The sequence below is a fragment of the Engraulis encrasicolus genome, chromosome 7 (genome assembly GCF_034702125.1).
Source record: "Engraulis encrasicolus isolate BLACKSEA-1 chromosome 7, IST_EnEncr_1.0, whole genome shotgun sequence".
In the NCBI taxonomy this organism is placed as follows: Eukaryota; Metazoa; Chordata; class Actinopteri; order Clupeiformes; family Engraulidae; genus Engraulis; species Engraulis encrasicolus.
The window spans coordinates 37584508-37608772 of record NC_085863.1 but is presented as its reverse complement, the minus strand read 5'-3'; the positions used below and the strand labels follow the sequence as shown (position 1 = coordinate 37608772).

At 43.8% G+C, this 24265-nt stretch overlaps 2 protein-coding genes across 2 annotated transcripts; both read left to right on the top strand.

The window, feature by feature from the left end:
* Positions 1-791: 791 nt before the first annotated feature.
* LOC134452156 (beta-enolase-like) lies at positions 792-8315 on the top strand. Its single transcript, XM_063202512.1, has 11 exons — positions 792-898; positions 1949-2044; positions 2244-2302; positions 2389-2458; positions 2760-2893; positions 3619-3841; positions 4703-4900; positions 5310-5511; positions 7482-7590; positions 7677-7735; positions 8140-8315. Exons 1-11 carry the CDS (start codon positions 796-798, stop codon positions 8207-8209), a joined length of 1323 nt encoding a protein of 440 aa, XP_063058582.1. The 5' UTR covers positions 792-795; the 3' UTR covers positions 8210-8315.
* A 2727-nt stretch (positions 8316-11042) lies between these two features.
* Positions 11043-24091, top strand: srrt (serrate RNA effector molecule homolog (Arabidopsis)). Its single transcript, XM_063203435.1, has 20 exons — positions 11043-11125; positions 11950-12091; positions 12429-12571; positions 12838-12984; positions 13273-13461; positions 15325-15494; positions 15678-15853; positions 16039-16149; positions 16442-16622; positions 16917-17200; positions 17657-17718; positions 17838-17916; positions 18725-18922; positions 19718-19888; positions 20267-20420; positions 21057-21250; positions 21557-21713; positions 22555-22656; positions 23014-23113; positions 23700-24091. The coding sequence occupies exons 2-20, from the start codon at positions 11972-11974 to the stop codon at positions 23773-23775; spliced, it is 2814 nt and encodes a 937-aa protein (XP_063059505.1). The 5' UTR covers positions 11043-11125; positions 11950-11971; the 3' UTR covers positions 23776-24091.
* Positions 24092-24265: the final 174 nt, after the last annotated feature.

The following is a 24265-nucleotide window of genomic DNA, read 5'->3' as shown; positions in this document are numbered from 1 at the left end:
TCCATGCCCTATATTTACGTCTGTAAATGTGCATCTGTGCACGGTCCTGAATGGGCTGTACCGCAACTTAAGAATGATACACTGTGAATGCGTCTTAATATGTGACCTTGCCTCCTCCACTTGTGCTTGTCTCCTCGTCCCGCCTCCTGGCCCCTCCGTAGAGAAAACGATAAAGTTTCCCAGCTGTCAGCCTCGCCACAACCACTTTTGAGGGACTGTTTTTCATTCACCATAACAATTGCAAACGAGAAAAAGACTCTACAATTGAGCTTTTGCAAGATATTGAAATATAATGCTGTTGTCAGTGATGTCATCATGACGAGAAGCGAGTGGAGGAGGCAAGTGGAGGAGGCAAGGTCCCATATTAAGATGCACTCACTGACATGATGGGGGCCACTGTTCACCATGACAACTGCCATAGTCTATTAATAGGCCGCCGGTGCAGACTCAGCCAATCGCATTGCACTTCCTTGTCCAACCCATAGGCTCGCCTCATTGGTCACCAGACAGTGGTCATGGTGGTTATTGGTTCAGTTGTGGAGATCAAGGAAGATGAAAGAAGACACTTGTCTTGACACTGAAATGACAAGGACATTCTGAGCTGCATCGTTCTGTATTTACTATTTATAGCTATGTCTAGGCTTTTCAATACAGGTGACAATGCAGAAACAGAACGTTGAGCTCTGAATAGAAATGTGTTATTCTGTACGGTACAGCCTATGTGTCTTTGTTTACATGGAAGTTGTCTAAATCCTGTTAATATTTCCTGGTTATTCGGTCACATACTGTACCTCCATGTCTTTGCAGCCAAGGATGTCCATCGCAAAGATCCATGCACGTGAGATTCTTGACTCCCGAGGCAACCCCACCATTGAGGTGGACCTGTACACACATAAAGGTAGCGCACACTGTGGATACGTACACACTCTTTATATAGCATCCCACAAACAACTCATTGTGTCACCATTACACAACTGAAGGAATTGCATATATTGGCGTCAGGGCCGCTGACAGCTTTGACTGAGCTCGGGACAAAGTCATCTGAAAGGCCTCTGCTCAATACATGCAATTCAGTATGGACCCAATTCTGGGCCACCTCTCTCCCTGGGCCCGGGGAAACAGACCCCTTTGATTCCCCTGTCGGCTTCCCTGAATGGTTTGCTGAGGGGAAAACCCAGAGGTTATACTTTGTATTTACATATAATATTACAATGCAACCACTCATGTGAAGGGCAAGAGTTCAGAGCCTTGCCGTACAAAAGTAGCACTTCAGTTAGTGTGTCAACAGTATTTGCCTGTTATCATGTTTACTTACTGTACAAAGTTGACGTAGGTGAGGGCTCCTATCACATATTTGCATGTCTTTAAAAAAGCTCATGGAAACCCTCATGCAGGTCTTAATCTGGAATCTTGGTGTCATCTCATGGCGATGTTGTGATGATGCAGTCAAGTGTTTTCAGCAGTCTGGATTCACAAGCCAGAATCCAGTGCCACATATTCCAAATGACCATGTATGACAATGTCCAATTAGGGCATTTGTACAGGTCAAACCTAGTCATTGGAATATGTGTCATTGGATTCTTGTGATTGGTTTGAATTCAGGTGGAATATGCTGTACTTGTTCTGCGTCAGGGTTCATCCTCTCGGGAAGTACATGTACTGTCCATTGGTCACCTTTAGACAATACATGATCCCTTACCCAGGTCAGCCGACAGAGGGGGACAAACGGGTATGTTGTCCCAGGCCCAGGGAGAGAGGGGGCTCATTACGTTGTATGTATGCGTGGGGGGGGGCTTTCAGATGACTTTGTCCCGGGCCCAGCCAATGCTGTCAGCAGCCCTGCCCTAACCTATGACAATACATGAGCCCTTACCTATGACAATTCATGAGCCCTTACCTATGCACTGGCACGCGTGATGCAGACTACATGTCTTCTGTGTGTCCTCAGGCTGCTTCCGTGCTGCGGTTCCCAGCGGCGCCTCCACTGGAGTCCATGAGGCTCTGGAGATGAGAGATGGAGACAAGGACAGATACCTGGGAAAAGGTCAGGGCTCACACTCACAGCCTCAGTGACCTTTTGTCCAAGTCTTATTGAATCACATATTAAAATGTTACTAAATCTTGTTTATAGTATTATGGTGTGAATGCAACATAGCCAGTTAGTTGTGTGTGTGCAGTAAGGGTAAGAATGTGATGACTGTGGAAAGTGCTTTGTGCCATTGATTTTCTTCTAATTTCCTTAGGAGTGAGGAAAGCAATTGACCATGTTAACAATGACCTTGGTCCAAAACTAATCAAGCAGGTAAGGGATAATAATTAGGTGTCTTGCAAATACTTTTCCTCTCTAGTGTTGATGCACAATTACTATGTTGACATTGTCCCTTTTAGAAACTACATGTGGGCAGCCAGGCGAAGATTGACAACATTATGCTTGAGCTGGATGGCACAGACAACAAATGTAAGAGGTTCATCTCACTGCGAATGCAAATCAACATAATCATGTTCAGGGGTGTTGAAATAGGGGGGTAAAGTGGAGTCACCAGGGTCCGACATATTGGGGGCCCCACAGGGAGCCATATTTTTGTTCATTTTGTTCATGTATTTTTTGACATCTTATACATTTCGATAAATGAATACATTTTACAAATATAATTTGGAGCTACTTGTACGTAACAGCGCTAAACGTGTTGTAAATATCTTGTATGCATATCTACTTGTGCTTGTAAGTGCTTACTAATTTTGTGCCCAATGTCCCTCAGCTCAGTTTGGTGCCAATGCCATTCTGGGTATCTCGCTAGCCGTGTGCAAGGCAGGAGCAGCTGAGAAAGGTGTGCCACTCTACCGCCACATTGCTGATCTGGCTGGACACAAAGATGTCATTCTGCCCGTACCGGTAAGATTGCTGACAGTGACACCACAAATACACCTGACTAAGATAATGCATGAACTCAAGTTCTACTACAACGCTGTGCCATTTTCACACAAATCAAAATGGTTATTGAAAAGTACCAAGGAGAGTTGAAACGTTCACTTAACCCTCCTGTTATCCTCAGATTTAGGTTACATCCGTGATCTTCGGGGTCATTTTGACCCCAGCCACTTAAATGTCTGCAAAATCAGTAGAAGCAAAAACTTTTACACCGGTTTATACCTCTGATATTTACTGTTGCTCTGTTAGGACATAAAAAGCCCTTTAGATAAGTCCTAGCACTTCAAATTGACCCCAAGGAACACAGATGTAAACAAAACGTGTACATCACTTTGGGAAAACATTTTTGTGGAAATTTCACTTTTTTCACATTGACCCCAATATATCTAGGAAAAGTCATCAAAGATGAAGCAAACGAATTACGTACTTCATGTAATTTTCAGACGTTAAACTTTGAATGGGGTCAAATAGAACCCAAGGATAACAGGAGGGTTAATTAACGTTTAGTTCTGAGGACATGCATGTTCCCCATTTGTTTCCATATCTGTAGATGAACTGTGTAATGTATAGTGTGTGAAATACATTACATACAGTATAATAAATTATGAAATTTCTAATTTCCTCACCCATTTATGTTTTCTTATTTGTTAACTTATATTCCCTTATATGTGACCTTTCCTGCTGCTAAGGCCTTTAATGTCATCAACGGCGGCTCCCATGCCGGTAACAAGCTGGCCATGCAGGAGTTCATGATCCTGCCCGTGGGAGCAGCCAGCTTCCAGGAGGCCATGCGCATCGGAGCCGAGGTCTACCACAACCTGAAGAGCGTCATCAAGAGCAAGTATGGCAAGGACGCCACCAACGTGGGGGACGAGGGGGGATTCGCTCCCAACATCCTGGAGAACAATGAAGGTGGGTTCACCTAGCAATGCAATCTGAAACAAATGGGTAGTCATGGGTTAGCTGTTCGGGAGTCAGACTTATAGCCCAAAGGTTGCCAGTTCGACTCCCGACCCACGAGGTTGGTGGGGGGAGTAATTAACCAACGCTCTCCTCCATCGTCCTCCATGACTGAGGTACCCTGAGCATGGCACCATCCTGCCGCACTGCTATCTTGGGGCGCCACTGGGGGCTGCCCCCCTTGTGCGGTTGAGGCATAAATGCAATTTTGTTGTGTGTACTGTGCACTTGTGTGCTGTGAAGTGCTGTGTCTCAATGATGATGGGAATTGGAGTTTCCCAGTTGAGCTTTCACCTCACTTCACTTAAACAAATGATGAGATTCAAGATTCAAGATTCAAGAATTGTCATTGTCAAAAAGGCAAAGAAATTGTGTTTGGTGTACAATACTTAGTAGCAGCAATTTTTCAAGTAAAGTGCAATAAGAGGTAAAAGTGACACCAGTGCCAGTGCTTTTAGTGCGGCTCTGAAGGGACCTGTACCTTCTACCAGAGGGTAGCCGTTGGAACAAATGATAGGCAGGATGGTGGCTGTCGCGCAGGATGTTCTGCACTCTTCGTAGACAGCGTGTGGTATAGATGGTACTAATCTCTGGGAGAGGCATTCCAGTGATTTTCCTTGCTGTTTTCACCACACGCTGGAGTGCCTGCTGATCTGCTTTGGAGGAGCTGGAGAACCACACTAGGAACCCATAGGCCAGAACACTGCTGATGGCACAGTCATGCCTGTCTGCCTGCTGTTTGACCTCTGAGTATTTGACAACTTCTCCATTAAACTTACTGCAAAAGTACTGTTGCGATGTTGTGATCCGTAGCGCTGGAGCTCCTGAAATCTGCCATAGAAAGTGCTGGCTACACGGACAAGATCATCATCGGCATGGACGTGGCAGCTTCAGAGTTCTTCAAGAGCGGGAAGTACGACCTGGACTTCAAATCCCCCGAGGACACCAATCGCCACATCAGTGGGGAGCAGCTGGGAGATCTCTACAAAAGCTTCATCCAACAGTATCCAGGTGTGGGCTTCTTACTTACCCTCATGAACTCACGTTGACACGTTGACATCAAACCTATTCACCATTGTCCATGATGTGAATTTGGCATATATCCACACACTGTTACCACTTTGGATGAAAATTCTTGGTAACTTTGTACTTGGCAGTACTGTCATAAGCATGGCATGACATTGTGTGTGTGTGTGTGTGTGTGTGTGTGTGTGTGTGTGTGTGTGTGTGTGTGTGTGTGTGTGTGTGTGTGTGTGTGTGTGTGTGTGTGTGTGTGTGTGTGTGTGTCTGTGTGTCTGTGTGTCTGTGTGTGTTTGTGTGTGTGTGCATGTATGCAGAGCCTTTTTAAGGAGCGTGTACAGTCCAAACAATGTCCACTTGTCATGACAATATTTTTAAGTGTATACATTTCGCTGTGCAGTCCAGTCTATTGAAGACCCCTTTGACCAGGATGACTGGGAGAACTGGACAGCATTCACTCAGTCTGTGGACATCCAGGTGGTCGGAGACGATCTGACGGTGACCAACCCCAAGCGCATACAGCAGGCTGTGGAGAAAAAAGCCTGCAACTGCCTGCTATTGAAAGTCAACCAGATAGGCACGGTTACAGAATCCATCAATGCGTGAGTCCAGGACTACCATCCAGCATGTCTTGAGGTAGCAGCCAGGGGTGCCACAACTAATGTGGGGGCCCAATGAAAGTGTAGCCTACATTTGGGGACCCATTTATTACTTCTTATGAACTGATTTCCCAAACAACCCAGTGTCAATGTATCAATTTTATATATTTTTATATACAGTGCCCTCCATAATTATTGGCACCCCTGGTTGAGATGTGTTAAAAGCCTTAAAATAAATTCAGTGTTTATTGCAGAAGAATACTGTCACACTGAAAATTGTAGGAAAATGTAGCCTTCAACTCAAATGAATTGTAGGAAAATAAAAAAAATCCCTGACTAAAAAATAATTATTTTTCATTAAAGCACCTGTTCCACAATTATTGGCACCCTTAACAATTCCCAGGAAATAAATATAATTGAAGCATTTCTGTCATTTCTACAGTAGTTTACAAAGTTTACCAGAGTATGTAGGAACATTTAATTAGTAATTCATCACTTCCTGTTTCCCTGGGGTATAAATATGACGTGACACCGAGGCCATTTCTCTTATCCACTCTTAAACATGGGAAAGACAAAGGAACACAGCATACAAGTGAGGCAGATGTGCGTCGACCTTCACAGGTCAGGCAGAGGCTACAAGAAGATTGCCACTCAACTGCAGCTGCCCATATATACTGTGAGAGGAATAATTAAGAAGTTCAAAACAACTGGAACAGTGGTAAACAAGCCTGGACGAGGACCCAAGTTTATTTTGCCACCACGCACAGTGAGGAGGATGGTAAGAGAAATCAAAATATCTCCAAAGCTCACTGTTACAGAATTACAACAAATGGTAGCATCCTGGGGTCACAAAGTCTCCAAATCAACCATCAGGCGCTGTCTACACGCCAACAAGCTGTTTGGGAGGCATGCACGGAGAAAACCTTTCCTCACCCACAATCATAAACGCAAACGTCTGGAGTTCGCCCAGCGGTATTGGGGCTTCAACTGGGACCGTGTGCTTTGGTCAGATGAGACCAAGATTGAGCTTTTTGGCAACAAACACTCTAAGTGGGTCTGGCGTGCCACGAAAGATGCGCATGCTGAAAAGCACCTCATACCCACTGTGAAGTATGGGGGTGGGTCAGTGATGCTGTGGGGCTGTTTCGCTTCCAAAGGCCCTGGGAAGCTTGTTAGGGTGCATGGCATCATGAATGCTTTGAAATACCAGGACATTTTAAATCAAAATCTGTTGCCCTCTGCCAAAAAGCTGAAGATGGGTCGTCACTGGGTCTTTCAGCAAGACAATGACCCTAAACATATGGCCAAATCTACACAGAAATGGTTAACCAGACACAAAATCAAGCTCCTCCCATGGCCATCTCAGTCCCCAGACCTCAACCCCATTGAGAACCTGTGGGGTGAGCTGAAGAGGAGAGTACAGAGGAGAGGACCCAGGTCTCTGGATGATTTAGAGAGATTCTGCAAAGAGGAATGACTGAAAATCCCTCTTTCTGTCTTTTCCCATCTTGTGAAACATTATAGGAGAAGATTAGGTGCTGTTTTGTTGGCAAAAGGGGGTTGTACAAAATATTAACAACAGGGGTGCTAATAATTGTGACACACATTATTTGATGTCAAATAATTATTTCTTTATGTGGGATTTTTTCCCCACTGAATAAATGCACTTGTATTGAAGGTTGGATTTTTCTCTTTTTTTCCATTAAGGTCCCATATTATTTAGAGAAAAATAATAATAATTGGAAGCTAAAAAACACATCTCAACCAAGGGTGCCAATAATAATGGAGGGCACTGTATACTGTATATTAATGCCTTCATTTGATAGGACAGTGTGAGATGACAGGAAGCGATTGGGAGAGAGAGAAGGGGGAGGATCGGGTAATGATCTCGGTTCGGAGTCGAACCCTGGTCCCTAGAGTACTGGTCAATCAACTGGGGCCAGGCTCATCATTTTTTTCCTAACTCCTAACAGGTGTAAACTGGCTCAGTCTAACGGCTGGGGTGTGATGGTCAGCCATCGCTCAGGAGAGACAGAGGACACGTTCATCGCTGACCTGGTGGTTGGCCTGTGCACTGGACAGGTATGTTCATCCCTTGGACAAAACTAATTGTTTCATTCTCTGCCAGTATTCCAGTATGTAATACCTTGGTTCTCCCTACATTACAGATCAAGACTGGTGCCCCCTGTAGGTCAGAGCGTCTTGCAAAGTACAACCAGCTGATACGGTGAGCACACGAAGCTATTGCACTAAAGTATACCAAGACTGTCCACACAGAGCACTACAGCAGAGGTGGGCAAACTCAGGCCTGGCGGTCCGCACTGAGCAATTCTGTCACAAGAATGGCAACTTTTATATACAAAGTGATACTGTCACCCTACATTCTTGTAATGATTATAGAAAACATGGCTTGAGATTAACCAAGTCCTCCATACAGTAGGGTACTGTATTCATTTAAATGCATTTCATTACAATGTGAAGGAAAGAAACAGTCAACAACGTATGCCAGGCATATCCCTGCGACATCTGGTCTTGCGCCACAAATAATTGCACACCCCTGCATCACAGTATAGTAAGACAACATTCTTATTCTAGACAGTGTTGTAAACATCCACCTCTGTTTTTTTGCAGCATTGAAGAGCAGCTTGGCGAAACAGCAAAATATGCCGGCAGGGACTACCGTCATCCCAAGATCAACTGAGGCTGTTTATGGATCAGTGGACAGAGTCTCTACCCAAAGAATCTTAAATGGACTTTTATATATCATTATCTAAGGCTGTGAAATATCAAATAAAGTTGGAAAATAACTATCAACTTCTATGTCTTTGCTATATTTGAACATTTCCATATAGTTTACTACTGTATGTGTGATGCCAGAAGATAATAAGCAATGAGCATGCCATGTTATTAAGGGTTGCCCCCTCTGTCTAACAAAAAAAAAACAGAACATTTCGAAAATGCAACAACCCCTTTGACATCACATCACTGCTGAATGCACACAACAATGTTAATGCATTTTAAGGTTTAAATTCATTAGTACTCAGTTCATACCAACACCTTGAAAGCTTTTTATGGAATGGAAGTACACTCATCGTTGTGGTATCACACTGTTAGTGTGGTTGTTAGGATAGTCATGAAAAATAGTCATGAAAGAACCTCAGCGGGGAGTCATTTCTTTTCTTTTTTCATAACAAAATGAAACACTCCCACTCTCCACCTCCAATATTTCAGTTATTGTTAGGAGTCAACATTTAGCACTGCCCCCTGCAGACACTCATCCTACTCATCACGTGGGCCGTTTACTCATACACTAATTAGGTAGGCTAATGACCAAGTTCATTAAGAACTAAAAGGTCACTGTTGTAAAGGTTTCTTTCCTAATGCGGTGTCCCCTGTTGAGCATTTCTGTGCTTAAGACCTTCTCTCTCACTTCGGCTCGTTTGTTATGTCTTGAGCCAGACCACTGAATGAAAACTCCCCACTGTGCACAACCTCCATATTCTTACAAAGGCTTTTTGAATGGACGCTGATGTGCATTTGTACTCGCAATGTATTTACAATTTCATTGGATACAAAATGAACAGAGCTATGTTCACAGTACATGACCAAATGGGGTGGGTGATCATCAGCGTTTTCCCATGACATCATAAGATGTTAGTTCATGTAACACTGACAATTGTTTCAGTTCAGATGCATACAGGTAATGATTACAGATTAACACTCCTGTGTATATATGACGTGATGATTATGTATAAAGCCAGTGGTTGCCTACTTGGACAAACCACCTTACCCCACCTGTGCACGGTCCAGTCTTGTTTCTGCAGCAGCGAAAGCAGATGTTTGTGTGGAGGGAATATTTTGGAATTTGATTCAGGGACCTACTCAGAGGAGGTTTGTGTTCTGACAAAAGGTGTGTTTCTCCACTCTGAGGCAGTGATGGCTTGGTCACCTCCTTCTTCCTCTGCTTCTTCACCCTCTTACCTTTTACTGTTTCTCATCTTTTCTTCACCACTGGTTGCATCCAACCCTCCTGTTTCTCAGGTGAGTCCTTTCAGATACGGATACTTCCATGGCTGACCTGAGTGCATAGCAGATTTAAATCAGTGATCAGTGATTTAAACATTTCATGGTACAACTGTACAGTTGGACATTTTTGTAAAAGTTTCACATATCTAAAAGGGTTGAAAGGTTTTGAAAGTGTAGGGTGAATTTTTACATGACCTTTGTTGTGACGAAGGGTGAATGTTTTTTTTCCCCCAAAAGCTTAACCACCAGTGATGTTGAAGAATTTTAGCACACTGCAAAGTTGTGGCAGTTTTTCCATGAATTTTGACAAATCCCATCTTTTCTTTCAGTTTCTGAACAACCTCTTTGCTGCCCGTCTTGACTTTGCAATGCCCATGAACCATGCTGAGGATTCAGATAAGCACCAGTCGCCTGCATCGCTGTCCTCCACCTCCCTTTCAACACAACATGGACAGGACGTATGGAATGAGATGGAGGCAGGAACCGCCCAAGAACGAGACACAGACTCTCCTGACGTGGCCCATCTGCTGATGGAGTTTGTCGGCCACCAGAACAAGTTCCGTGGACGAACTAAAAAGAACACCAGAACCGGTACTGGTACCAGAACCGGAACCGCCTGCTTGAGAGGGAGACTTTTTGGACCAGCTGTCGGGGTGGGTTGCTAATGTCACAATGTGTGAGGGGCACTGATTATTATAGACCTATTATATCTGCAGAGATGGCAATCAGGTCAATGTATGAATGCATGTATATGTACATTGTCAATTAAATCACACACCACCAAATTAAGCTGTTTTTATACTAGGTTGTCCCAACTGCTTGCTCTTCATTCCACATGTTATATTTAGTGTTTTATGTTTCTGCAATCTATTTACCTATAGGTGAAAATGGTCCCAGTCATTTCCCAAGATGTGGAATATAATGAAGAAATCTAGTCAGAGGACTACAGAACATCTGACTTCAGATAAACAATGTACGAGGGGATGTGTGAGACAATAAAAATAAATGTTTGTTCATGATTTTGCCTATATGGTATTTTTCCATGAGGCTTTATGTCATTTGTTGTACTGTTTTACTTGGATGATTAAACATATTACCCTGCAGCCTCTTTTCATTAACGATGCTTTATGATCTCATTCCTGATTGGTTCATTCAGCTATGAAATTCTTTCATGCCATAAAATAAGTCAATTCATTTACACAATGAATTGAATTGATTGACAATCAACTAATTAATTGATTGAATAGTTATTAATTGACCATTAATTGAATTAAATAATACATAAAGAAGGTGTCAAGTTGTAGCCCATAGTCGTGCTATAGCCTTGAAATGAATAGCAAAAACAAACATTTCAACAGAAAATTGTCTAGAATCCAGTTCTACAAAATGTCAGTGGATAGGATACATTGTAGCATCATAAGTCCCTTGAAGAAAAAAGTCCCTTGTCATGCATCCCAGACTGGAGTTCACGTAGTATCTCGCGTGAATACAACACATCCTCTTTTCCACTTTTGTTAGCTTAGCGGCACTTGCTAGCTTCGTCGAGTAGGTGGCGGGAGCTCAGGCAGGTTGAAACTGCTGTAAAAGACCGGTAGGTATATAATTTCGCATAAGCTGGCAGGTTTTTAAGCTTTTCATGTTGGCAATGTCCTCCACAACCCTACACAAATCTACAGACACTGTTTGAAATACAACGACGCGTTTATGTTTTGTTTAGAATTCCCATTTCAAGAATGGCAACTAGCATATCCCATGAGCTTGCGGCCTTGCTCAAAGAATGCGTGGATTTGTTTAATGAATGGCTTTTATTGCATTCATTCATCATAGTAATGTATATGCCACTAAATAACTGCTTACACTAATGGCAGCGGTAGTATTTATGGTAGCACTGTGTTTTTCAACCTATTGGTGGTCATTAGCTACGTGGTTAGCTTTCCTAGCACACCAACAAGCATGAAACAGATTTGTAAGTCCAAGACAATGTAGCAATACACATACTCGCTATTTTCCTCAATATGGTGATGTTACTTTTGGAATGTGTTTGCATTTGACCTTAGTTTTAGGGATATTGTTGTGCACTGTTAATTCTTGTGCACTGTTTATTGTTAAACCGGCTGAAGGAGGCTAGCAAGTTATCTGGCTAGCTGACACTGTTGTAATGAGATGGCACATGACGTAGAGCTGCTAATTTCCGAGATAAAGATACTTTACAAAAGAAGTTGGAAGTTGATGATATCGTTAATTATCATTGCTTAGTTGGGATGTTCTATGAGTTAACATATACATGTTTTGCAAGACATCTATTCACTGTGTGGTATTGCGTGGTTAGTAAGTCGACGTGATGTTGGTGCAATGTAGGCGTTGTGCATTTATGTAAGCAGTAAGCTCACTAATTTCGTGTCTGGTGGTGTGCAGTGCATCTTTTGCAGTTGATAACATGGCAGACAGCGATGACGAATACGACCGCCGCCGCAGGGATAAGTTTCGCCGGGAGAGGAGTGATTACGACCGTTCAAGAGAAAGGGAGGACCGGCGCAGAGACGACTGGAGTGACAGGTAAGTGAGAGAGAACAAAGGGCCATATGATCCACCACTACCAGCTTGATGGAATTTGGACGGGCATGTAATAATTAATAAATCACCACTGGTCGCTGAATCAACATGCTCAATGAAAGGTTAGACCAGCTGTCTGAAGATTGTCATTCACCACGTCCAGTTACAGCTGAACTCTTTGGTTAGGCAAGTAATAAAAAGTATATTTTACTCTATAGGCCCATGAAAACGTTTAAATGGTGTTAGACCCATGCTGTCATTGTTTAGTGTAAGAATGATGCTGTAGGTTTTTTTGAGGGCTGTCATTTGAATATGTTTTCCCCTTGTGTTTCAACTACTGGCGGCCATCGGGAAGAGAATGGGACCGTGGACGGGAGCGGCGCAGTCGAGGGGAGTACCGAGACTATGAGCGGGGCCGCCGCGAACGCTTCTCTCCGCCCAGGCACGACATGGGATCTCAGCCCAAACGCATGAGGAGGGACTGGTGAGGATGCTTTCCCCTTCATGTTGTTTTAAACACACACTGAGGGGAACGCTGCATTCTGATACTTTCAATCAAAGAAAAGGTCCTCTCATGCTCCAAACTATTTGGATGCAAAAAAAGTATATCATGTCATGGATATGTTTTGAGTGAGTGTGCAACGGCTCATTTTGGTGAGAGGATTTTCTCCCACCCTTCTCATTGCCCTCTCATCTCCTGTTGCTTTTTCTCTTGAAAATAAATGTAATTTTCTTTTTTTTACTCTACAGGGATGACCATGGTGGGGACCCCTATCATGGAGGGTTTGACCTTGGCTATGGAGGAGGTGGGGGCCCAAGTTACGCCCCTCCCCAGCCATGGGGCCACCCAGACATGCACCTCATGCAGCCTCACCACACTATCCCCATTCAGGCCAGGTGACTGTTTCCTCCCTCCATATGTGCTTTCAGAGTACGGAACTGGTGCACATTGCTATTTTTCGTCCTGAAAGCAATACCACATTAGCATAAACATGTACATGCTCCCACTTTTTTTACTTGAATGGTCATGGGGGAAAAAAGTGAGCTCAAAAACAATCAGGGCCAACGCAAGCAGTAATCTTTTTTGTGTATGACCACCAGTCTCCGGCTCATCTATGGAAAAGCCCATCCTCACAACTAATGTCTGCCACACTTATTGTACCATATTTGTTTCTCGATCACAAGGTTGGGCAACATTCATGACATGGACCTGGGCCCTCCGCAGCCTGTGATGAAGAACTTCAGAGAGTTCCTGCTCTCGCTTGACGAGTCTGTGGACGAGATGGAGGCCGTGAAGCGCTACAACGAGTACAAGATCGACTTCCGGCGCCAGCAGATGCAGGACTTTTTCCTCGCCCACAAGGACGAAGAGTGGTACGAACAAACAGGGCCTTTGTTGTTGTCCTGCAGCCTCTGACGTGCCAACTTGCTTAAGATCAACTAGCCTGGGCAGAATGTAGCTTGATGTTCAGGGTGCTGTATGGATGTCGGGGCTGGCAAGTGGGGCAGTTTTTATCTTCTGTGTTGTTGACATGGTACTTCTGATTGTTGACAGTTTTCTAATCGAAGTTGTTGAATGTAAATTCCAAGATTGATGAAGGGATAGCTTCTGAGGTATTTAAAAGCTGATAAGATCTGTAGAATGAGCAGTTAACCACGGGGGGGGGGGGGGGGGGAAGCCAAGGAGAGCAATGACTGTAGGGGTTTCAGTTCTGGTGAAGTGGTACTTATTTTGTCAGTTTTCCCATCAGTAGATGTTGAATATAAACTTGGATAAATATAGCAATTCAATATCATGTTTAAGTGCAGATATAGTGGAAGCTACCTCAGATACTTTGAAGTTGAGAAAATCTGCAGAACTAGTTTGGAGTCTGTGCGCAGTAACAAGGGAAAACATGGGTATGCTAGGGAAATCATAAGATCTTAAAAGGTCATAAGACAAAGTGTCTTGTTGTTGAACTGGTGCTGATAATGTCAGATGGTCAAATAGCTTGGTCTTGGAGTGTAGTCTCAAGGATCAGTTTGCTACAGGTTTAGGATTTTGTTAAGATTGCAGATGTTGTAACCCTTTTCTAATAGTTGAGAATAGCTGTAGTCAAATTTCAGTGTTTTTCTGCAGAATTGGAAGACTTACCAATGTGGGCTAGCTGATTGGATGATTTTTGTGTGGTGTGTAAAAAAATACATCCCTGCAAAGACAGATGGTGAACATATGTGAGCATAACCTGTCTGACTTGGCCTGCCTTATGTCACACTTATGTCCACAGGTTTTCCAGATGGGCTTGCCATGGAATGTTTCAATGCTGTTTCTTTTTTTTGTTTTCCACAATTAACAACTCAAACATTTCTTTCCTCACCCTCCCTCCCCACCTCCCTCCTTCACAACAAAGTTGTGGAAGATGAGCAAAAAACAGGAGCGCGCTACGCACGGCAGGAGTCATGCACTAGTCAGTCAGGGCTCGCACTGCGCACAATGCAGTCGCACTTAGAATTCACAGTTCTAGGCCTTTAGGTAGTCAGAGAAGTTACACCCAAAATCTTGTACGTGCACGGACCGAGAGTTTTTTTTCTTTTCCTAAGCGTGTTATCGTTTTTTCCCTACTTCTTTTTTTCCTCCTCTTCTCTCATATTTGGATGCAATCGCAAAAATGCAGAAATTGAGTGTGCACGCTGCACACACACAGTGGAGCGTGCTTTTTGACTGAAGAAGCCACTCTCAGTCTGTATGTGTGTTAATGCTGGGAGCAGAAAAGGTAAATTTAGTCCACACAATGCCAAAAGTTCTGTTTTGTTTTTCCCCTCCATAGTTCAATTTTATAAAAACGTGTTGCTTTTAATCCTGTCTTATTCTTTTCATCTCTGCTTGAATTGTGGTGAGTGGAATCTCTGTGACAGTGGAATTCCTTTTAGTTACTTTTCTTTTGCCATTTTGATTTAACTCTCTCTTATTAAGGGTCAGTTAAGTTTCTGCTAACTTCTGACAGCTTTCTAGAGTATGAATTTGACCCTTGGGTATAGCAGGGCCCCTCATGTAGTAAATATTCTGTCCTCTCAGTGCAAGTTTCACAGAAAGCAAGCAGTTTTATTTGTGCTGCTTGCATTTGCATTGCCTGTATGAAAGTGTCTAACTTGCCTCTCCTTCCTCTCCACCCTTGCCTCTTGACCCCTCACCCCTTCCACCACCTTGTACCCCAATTGCGATTCCCTCCTGCGCTACCTCATTGGTTGGGACTAAAGGTTCCGCTCAAAGTACCACCCGGACGAGGCGGGCCGGCGTAAGGCCGAGGCCCACGGTGCTCTGGAGAATCGCCTCAACGTCTACATGTACCTCATGGACAACAGCTGGTATGACAACGTCTCGCTAGACATCGAGCGCGCCCAGCCCATCATCAAAATCCTGGACGCAGGTACAGGCTGTGGTAGAAGTTGTCTAATGTAGCATGCAATAGATAAGAAAATAAGCAGAGTTTGCGTTTTGTTTTTAACCTGAAAGTTGTCAGATGGGAAAAACATTTGGGCAGATGTTAACTTATTTCACAGTGTAAGTTCTCACGATGCCATTGGCTGTTGTGATTATTTATTTTGTGTAGCCGTGATTAAGATGGAGGGAGGCGATGAAAACGACCTGCGTATCCTTGAGATGCCGTGCGAGGAGGAGGAGAGGGAACGGCTGTCTACGGGCTCCGAGCCGCCCAAACGTGAGGAACCCCGCATGATGCCCGACGCTGAGCGCAAGCCGCCCGCTGACAAGGAGAACAAGGAGAAGGTGTGTGTATTTTTGTTACTGTGCATTTTCTTTTCTGTAACATCTAAATGATGTCTTCAGGTGGAAACTGGCATGTGTTGCTTAAACTGTGTATAATATACCTCTTTATTTAACACAATTAAATATGCTCTTTCTTTACAAAAAGAAACGAATAATATCACACTCAAACTTTTTATTGTGACTAGCCTGAGGGTGCATCAGATGCAGAGAAGGAGGCCAAGCCAGTGGACAGTGGTGCTCCTGGAGACAAGCCTGAAGAGAAGCCTGCGGCGGAGGAGCCTCCAGAGCCCAAGAGGGTACGGGTGGATCAGTCTGTTCAGAATTAGTTGGTGTGCGTGTGTCTATGTATAATTATATAGGGTCATGTGTTTGTTCAGGATTAAATGCATATCAATACACATAGGGAATGTGTTTGTTCAGAATCCAATAGTGTGTGTTTGAATTAAATAACTTTGTGTGGGTAACTGTGGGAGTTCGCATCAGTTTGACTTTTTGTAGGGCGTGTTTTTAAGTTCCTGTTGCTTCCCCATGGCAATTCTTTCCCAGCACTATAATAACAATCCTAGTACTATAACATGTCCTTTTCAGGCATCAAAGAGGAGGAAGCGAACTCGCAGCGAGGTGGAGAGTGAGGACGAGGCCAGCGCCTCGGACAGCGACTCAGATTCCGACTCTGACTCCGACTCCCACTCCCAGACCTCAGAGAAGCCGCCGGAGAAAGAGGAGGGAGAAGAGAAGGAGGAAGAAGAGGAGAAGGAGGAGGGAGAGGGTGCGTAGTCATTCCATTCAGTCCCTACCTCAGGGTGTTTGCTTTGTGTGGGTAATGTGATGTTTTTAGCAATCAATTGATTTGCGTATTGCTTTACACGTCAGTGGCTTTATGTACTAACCGAGTGAGCCAAAGATTTGGGGGGTTGGTGATATACCACTGGGTTGGGGGTCACTAGGCTTAGCTTATCTTATACTGAACTTTTCCATTAGTGTTTTAAGTAATCTATTGGACAACCTTCTTCAGTGTTGTCAGTATTTTTCTCACCATTTCTTTCTTACTTGCCTCCTTCAGCTGACACCAGTAAAGAGAAAGCAGCAGTAGCAGAGAAAAAAGAAGAGGGGGAGGAGGAGGAGAGGGAAGAAGGGGAAGAAGGTGAGGAAAAGGAGAAGGAGAAACCGATGGATGAGGAGGAGAAGGAGAAGGAGAAGAAGGAGAAAGACGAGGAGGAGGAGGATGAGGAAAAGGAGAAGAAGCCCAAAGAGGTGCTCCCCCCAACACCACGGCCTCTCCACAAAACCTGCTCCCTCTTCATGAGGAACATCGCCCCCTCCATCTCCAAAGCAGAAATCATCGCTGTGAGTGGACACTCATCAGGAGCTCTTCCAAAACTTTTTCAAAATGCATTTTCCATAACTCTGATGAATTTGTTCTGATGAATCGTTACTGGGAAGCTCAGCAACACCTCAATATTTTTTTTAAATGGATATTCACTGTTTTAGTATAGCACTTTAGAAAAAGCTCATGCACCCATGGATGAATGCACGCATTGCTTGCTTATGTTGATGATCCATCAACGTTTTACCTGTACATGTGTGAACGCTCATGCATACACAACCATGCACATGCGTCATAACTGCTGTGTGTGCAAGTTCACGATGCATGCAGTGCTTCCTAGATTCTTGGTCATCACTTACTTTGCAAAAAGAAAATGTTAATTACCTTGTAAGCTCAGCATTTTGAAAGTGTAGGTCACACTAACATGCACAAACGCACAGGCATGGTAAGAGTAATTATGTTTGTGCTTTTTTCAGCTGTGTCGGCGGTACCCGGGCTTCATGCGCGTTTGCCTGTCAGAGCCCCAGCCGGAGCGCAGGTCCGTGGGTCCACAACCACCCTACCCTGCACTATACACACATATCCCTCTTTGAAGATGCGTTGCTACTGAAATGTGAGAAGTGAAAGTGGTCTAACTGGGCCTCCTTCCTCCCCCAGGTTCTTCAGGCGCTGCTGGGTGACGTTTGACCGCAGCGTGAACATCAAGGAGACCTGCTGGAACCTGCAAAATATCAGGGTGAGCCACCTGCCCCCTACTGGCTTTCCCCCCCTCAAATCCCTTCTTTTCTGAAAAGTGTATGTTTTTCACTGTACTGTCCTTTTACTGAGGGTGCCAAGGAAACAAAAAGTGGTAGATATTTTAAAAGGAATTATGTGCATTTTTGTTTGACCTTACCTTTTACCAACAATAGCATTCAACCTCAGTTATACAGTGATATTTTTGCATAAAAATAAAAGGAGCTTTGGGAATACTACATCCCTTGTGTTAGGCTGACGTTATGTTTTGACTAGCCAGGCTGTGCCCTCCTAGTGACGCAACACTTTCAGCGTTGCAACTAGTCAGGTCAAGAGCAACTTTGAATTCCCACAAATACAGGAACTCCTCCCACTTTGTTGATAAGCAAACAACCATAAGCAAACCAAGGGAGGCAGGTCAACCATGCCGTTTGGGAATCATTAATTGTTATGCTCTTGGTCAGTGTGATGGAGTGACCATCACTAGGGTTGTGGGTGTGTTCTGACTGTCACGCCAATGAGCCTGGCTCTTTGGTGTATCGTTCAGAGCCCCAGTTTACTACCCCAGAAGGTCTGGGTTCGAGTCCCAGCTGGGCAACTCTACTCCCCTTCGCTACAGTCAGACCAAGTCTCGAAGAGATTTGAGCGTCGATGATTTGACTGACACGTTTCAGCCTTCCAGCCTTCCTCAGGCAGAGTTCCTCTGACCACGCCATGTAATAAAGGCTTTTTTATTTTTGATGGACAAGAGTGCCTTGGTATTTTTTTTTTTTTCAAGTTAGCTGACGTTATGTGTTTGAATTGTATAGCTGCGGGACTGTGAGCTGGCGCCTGGTGTGAACCGTGATCTGGCTCGGCGCGTCCGCAACGTCAACGGCATCACACAGCACAAGCAGGTGCTCCGCAATGACATCAAGATGGCCGCCAAGCTTATCCACGCCCTGGACGACCGAGAACACCTCTGGAGCCCCAAACCCAGAGATGGGGGAGATAGCCATGATATTGAGGTACCAATGAACACACTACGTCTTTATTTAGATCGACTGATCTTCGTTTATCATGGCACAAAAATTATTCATACACACAAGTGGACACCGGGGATTTCAACACACCTGAAATTCTTTTTTGATTTAAAGTTTTCCCATATGGATTGCACAACTGACAAGGCTGGGAACATTGAGAGTAACGGGTCATTCCCATCCCAGTTTGAGATGTGGTGGAACATGGAGAGGACTTAATCTCAAACCAAACGACAAGATGATTTGACTGGAAAATGTTTAGTCTTTTACATTACATTAGGCAGAAGCTTTTATCCAAAGTGACTTACAGTCGATGACAAGTCTTCATTCTTGGTCTTTATTCTTACACACTTCTCTCTATCCTCGCTACCTGCTAACTGGCCCTTTCCTGATTTTGTTTTGTGAGTTAAAGGGATATGCCTCTATTTTGGGTTTTAATACAGTTAAAATCGTTGGCCAGGTTTTATAAAGGTGGTGAAGTGTCTTATTTTTCATGTAAGCCGTTGTCTTGCTTTAAGACAAGTTAAAAGAGGGAATATGTCGCTAAGCTAGTGAAAGTCAATGGATCCGTGTAGCATTGTAGCATGCTACATGGATGCATTGACTTTCACTAGCTTAGCGACATTCCCTCTTTTAACTTTCTTAAAGCAAGACAACGGCTTACATGAAAAATAAGACACTTTACCACCTTTATAAACCCCAGCCAACGATTTTAACTGTATTAAGCCCCAAAATAGTGGCATACCCCTTTAAATCTTAATGTTTTGTGTTTTGGTTGGTCAGATGGCTGCCCAGAACCCGATCCTGAAGAACATCACGGACTACCTGATAGAGGAGGTGAGCGCCGAGGAGGAGGAGCTCCTGGGCAGCACGGGCGGAGTCGACTCAGAGGAGGGCGCCAAGGACGGCAACCCCTCCGAGGTCACCGTGGAGAGGGACGACAAGCTTGTGAAGGTGCCAATACACCCTCCTGTCCTCACATCCTTTGGTTCTGGCTTAAATCAGGGACTTTGACAGTTGTGCAAGCTTCGTCATGACTGTTGTGCTCAGGTTAGAGGGCACTGGAGTCAAAATGCCACTTGCATTTGCTTCAGAGTATCTATTCATTTTTGACCCTGTTTGGACATGATCAGCATATGGGCTTGGTCTTGATTCATTGCATTGAGAGAGATCACCATTGAATTGGTTAAAAAGCTTTAAATGTTGTAGACCACATAGAAGATTGACCGAAAGATAAAGTATTTATTGATTATCATCACTTTTTAAAGAAAATGTCCACAGGTCTGCTATAGGTGATTGAGTTATTTTTTCTTCTCTCCACCTGTCCCCTAGGTGTTGGATAAGCTGCTGCTCTACCTGCGCATCGTGCACTCCATCGACTACTACAACACCTGCGAGTACCCCAGCGAAGACGAGATGCCCAACCGCTGTGGCATCATCCATGTCCGAGGCCCCATCCCACCCAACCGCATCACGCACAGAGAAGGTCAGCAGCTTTAACCAGTGGATTGTATTTTAAAATGTATATTCAGCGGTATCAAATAGGCACTGTGATATCTTGGTATGTGATATCACGGTGATATGCTTGGAAAACATGTCATTGGAAGAGATGCTTGTGTCCCTGTAAAGAATGTGGTAATGTACATAAACCACATGTTGACTTGAGCCACTCACATCTAACTTGTCATTGCCTCGGTTACATGGGACATTTAATTCCGAATTGACTCAATTTAATTCTGAATAAAACTAAATTGTGCTTTGAAAACATGTAAACACTTCACCATTCAGAATGAGTGCGATGTAAACTTGACCGAACTATTTAAGTCTGAAATTATTAATTTGGAGGTAAACCATCATGTAAACGTTGCCATTGTTCATCTTGTTCTGCTCCATCCTGGGTGGTTTCCTGCCCAATTGGGGTACTTAGGATGGCTGGCTGTTTGTTAAAAAAAGAAAAAGAAAAAAGGTTAAAAATGGCATTTGGGTGGGTGGTCTACTGTTTTATGGCTATGTAACTCAATAGCATGTAGTTTAAATTGGGCAGGATTTATTACTTTCAGTTGGGTTTGAGCATTTTTTGGGATGAAAATCATCCCACGTCAACCCTCCATCTGTGTGATAGTGGCGGACTGGCAGAAGACGTTTGAGGAGAAGCTGAGCCCTCTGTTCAGCGTGAAAGAGACTCTGTCGGACGACGAGGCGGTGAAGATGGGCCGCAAGGACCCCGAGCAGGAGGTGGAGAAGTTTGTGTCTGCTAACACGCAGGAGCTGGGCAAGGACAAGTGGCTATGCCCGCTCAGCGGCAAGAAGTTCAAGGTGGGACGGGGGAATGGTTTTCATTTGTCTTGACCTATATCCGTTTCAACTCGTTTTAGTAGCTTTTCATACGATTTGTTGCTGCTTTTATACGCAGCTTTTTGTACAGTTGTTTTAGTCCTCCTGACTGGGAAATGTAGTTTCAAACAATTTGAGAATGAAATGAAAATGTAGCTCTCAAAGTAGTTCAAAAATTGAAGTAATTTCTAAGGTTGTCGTCCTCAAAAGCAGATATTATACATAACGTTCACACATGCAATATTTGACATCAATTGGTGTTTCTCTGCTTTCCTTGTGCCTCTGCAGGGTCCTGAGTTTGTACGGAAGCACATCTTGAACAAGCACGGGGACAAGATTGAGGAGGTGAAGAAAGAGGTGGAATTCTTTAATAACTTCCTGACTGATGCCAAGAGGCCGTCGCTGCCCGAGTTGAAGCCTCCACCTCCCCCAGGACCCGGACAAGGTAACTCTACTCAGCTGGCCTGGAGTCCGTCTCTCTAAAGTGTCCTTACTAACTAAGTCAGCAACTTACTTGGTTGCTATGCAATTTCCCATTGGAAACCTAGTAAGTTACTAACTGGTTAGCAACGATGCTTTCGAGAAACGGGTTCCAGCTTCTGACCAAACACGAGCCTGGCTATCGCGATTCCTTGGTGTTTTCGATAAATTTGTAGTTGTAATTGCCAGTTAAAAAGTTATTTTGAGCTTTTATGTAGTCTGGCCATGCTAGGGTGTCAAGGGATCTCCCGGGGCTGGTAATGCCTCTGAGGCTACTAGACATAACTTACAATTGCCCACCCAAAGTTGGAACCAGTGAGCAAGAGAGTGGTCTGATTGTAGCTAAGCAAAGAGAAGTGCCTGCCAGTTTGGCCAGACTGCCTTGGTGGTGACATTTGGTGCAGCCTCGCTGGGCGTGCAGGGAGGGCCAAGAATGACTAAACCAGCAACTACCAGCAGAGGGAGCAAGATCCTCACACTAGAATTTACACATGCTGACAAATGACTTTTCTACACTCGATCCTTATACAGTTAAGACAAATATGAACCAGTGCCATCATATTGGCGTATAGTAAATGCACAGACTAAACACCTTTCATCTGTGATAATATGTCATCAATCGTAGTACTTAAATGCAGTCTTGTCATCAATCGTAGTACTTAAATGCAGTCTTGTCATCAATCGTAGTACTTAAATGCAGTCTTGTCTGAAGTATCCAGCGCATAGGGGCATATAGTAAATGCACACACAGATTTACTGCAGTGTTCAGTGCATTTAGATGTTGTTTGTTTTCTGTGCTCCTCCAGCTGGAGTTCTGTCTCCTGGGCTCCCCTTTGCTCCTCCTCCGGCTGGACAGGGTCTACTTGGAGCCTTTGGCCAGCCCAGACCTCCCCTGATGGGCTATGGAGGTAAGACTCAACACAACACCATTAGGCCCACATTCAAATTTAACTTTGGTTGCTCGTGTTAGTATGTGTCAGATTTTCACAACGTCACCCTTGCTTAGACTAGAGATTATGATTAGCTTTATTACTTTAAACATAACAATAATAATTAAATAATGCTTAAGTCATACCTGTTTTTACAAGGAGTCTGTCATGACATTCCAGAACATGTGAATCCTAGTGGAAGTAGTTGAATAAAACGAATAAGTAGGTAGAGTTCGACTGTACCTGAAACTGATCGTGATGAGCACATAATCAGCATTCTGCCGCTGTCATGTTCAGCAGCCATGTCTGACGCTGCATTTTGTTTGCTTCTTGCAGGTAACCCGTATCCACCCAACCAGTATGGCGGTGGGGGCAGGGGCAACTATGACAACTTCCGCGGACAGGGAGGCTACCCAGGAGGAAAGCCTCGTAACAGGTGAGACTTCAGGCGCAAAGCTTTCAGTGCATTAACTACATAGTTGTTAAGATAGGTGATTTAAAGCCGTCAAGTGTGTTCACCCTCTTATTTAAGTGTTGTGGAGGAGGTTACACATCACAGTTACACAAAACAAAACAAAAACAGCAAAAGCTGTGTTGCGCTCTGGTGGAACTCTGGAACATTGCGGTGCAGCACTGAAACCACTGTTGATCTTACTATTTCTGTGCATCACGGATCAATTCAAAACGCACTAGGGACTCAGTTGCTTATGACTTATGACCTCAATCTAGCGTATATAACTTTCAAAGCAAATTGATTTTTTTCCAGGAGGTAAACGAAGCATTCGGTCAAAATTGCACCACTTACACTTGCGCAAAAATCAAATTTTAATACAAACAAGGCACCAACTAAACTGCTTCTACATGAAGTATGAAACTGTGTAGTCAATGTGGTGAATGAAACGGCTATTACTGCAACTATTAAACTTATTAAAAAATAGGCAATCCAAAAGCTTTTCTGCACCCACAGCCAGTATCAAGTCCCAGTCTGACTCCTTTCCCGTTACTGTCCTCTCTCCCCTCAGAATGATTCGTGGTGACCCTCGCAACATCATCGAGTACCGAGATCTGGATGCCCCTGATGACGTTGACTTCTTTTAAAATTGTTTTTTAATTTTTTTGTCTTTTTTTTCCAGCAGTCTTTTTTTGCTAGCTGTATGTGAGCTCCATTCATTTTTAACTACAGTAGTTAACTTTCTTCAGCAGCTTTCCAATAACATCAAGTGTCTGTGTAGAAATTACCCCCGTTTTCCACCCTGGCTAATAAATCAGATGACACTCCTTGGACTGATTATATTATATTTTATATTCCAGAATGTACAAAATAGCCAGAGGTCATTTGACCTTGGAAGACATGGTTAAATACATTGCAATGTATTCGCTGAAAGGCTTTCCAAGAATAAAAACATCAATTTTACCCGTTCGTCATACCTTTCATGATTGGTAATCCATTGTTGGTGAAAACAAAATGACCAGTAATAATCAGGCACGGTTATCTTATTTGGAATTTACATTGTCTTGTGTGTATCAAAAATGTACATGGTATTCCTAGAAATCAAAAGCAGTTTCATTGATCTGATGGCATAGTTAG

Excerpts from the sequence above, each read along its gene's own strand:
- srrt (XM_063203435.1), top strand. The coding sequence starts at position 11,972 with ATGGCAGACAGCGATGACGAATACGACCGCCGCCGCAGGGATAAGTTT. Across the intron at positions 12,985-13,272 it reads ACTATCCCCATTCAGGCCAG|GTTGGGCAACATTCATGACA; the intron begins GTGACTGTTTCC and ends CTCGATCACAAG. Across the intron at positions 13,462-15,324 it reads GCCCACAAGGACGAAGAGTG|GTTCCGCTCAAAGTACCACC; the intron begins GTACGAACAAAC and ends TTGGGACTAAAG.
- LOC134452156 (XM_063202512.1), top strand. The coding sequence starts at position 796 with ATGTCTTTGCAGCCAAGGATGTCCATCGCAAAGATCCATGCACGTGAG. Across the intron at positions 2,303-2,388 it reads GTCCAAAACTAATCAAGCAG|AAACTACATGTGGGCAGCCA; the intron begins GTAAGGGATAAT and ends TGTCCCTTTTAG. Across the intron at positions 3,842-4,702 it reads CATCCTGGAGAACAATGAAG|CGCTGGAGCTCCTGAAATCT; the intron begins GTGGGTTCACCT and ends TGTGATCCGTAG.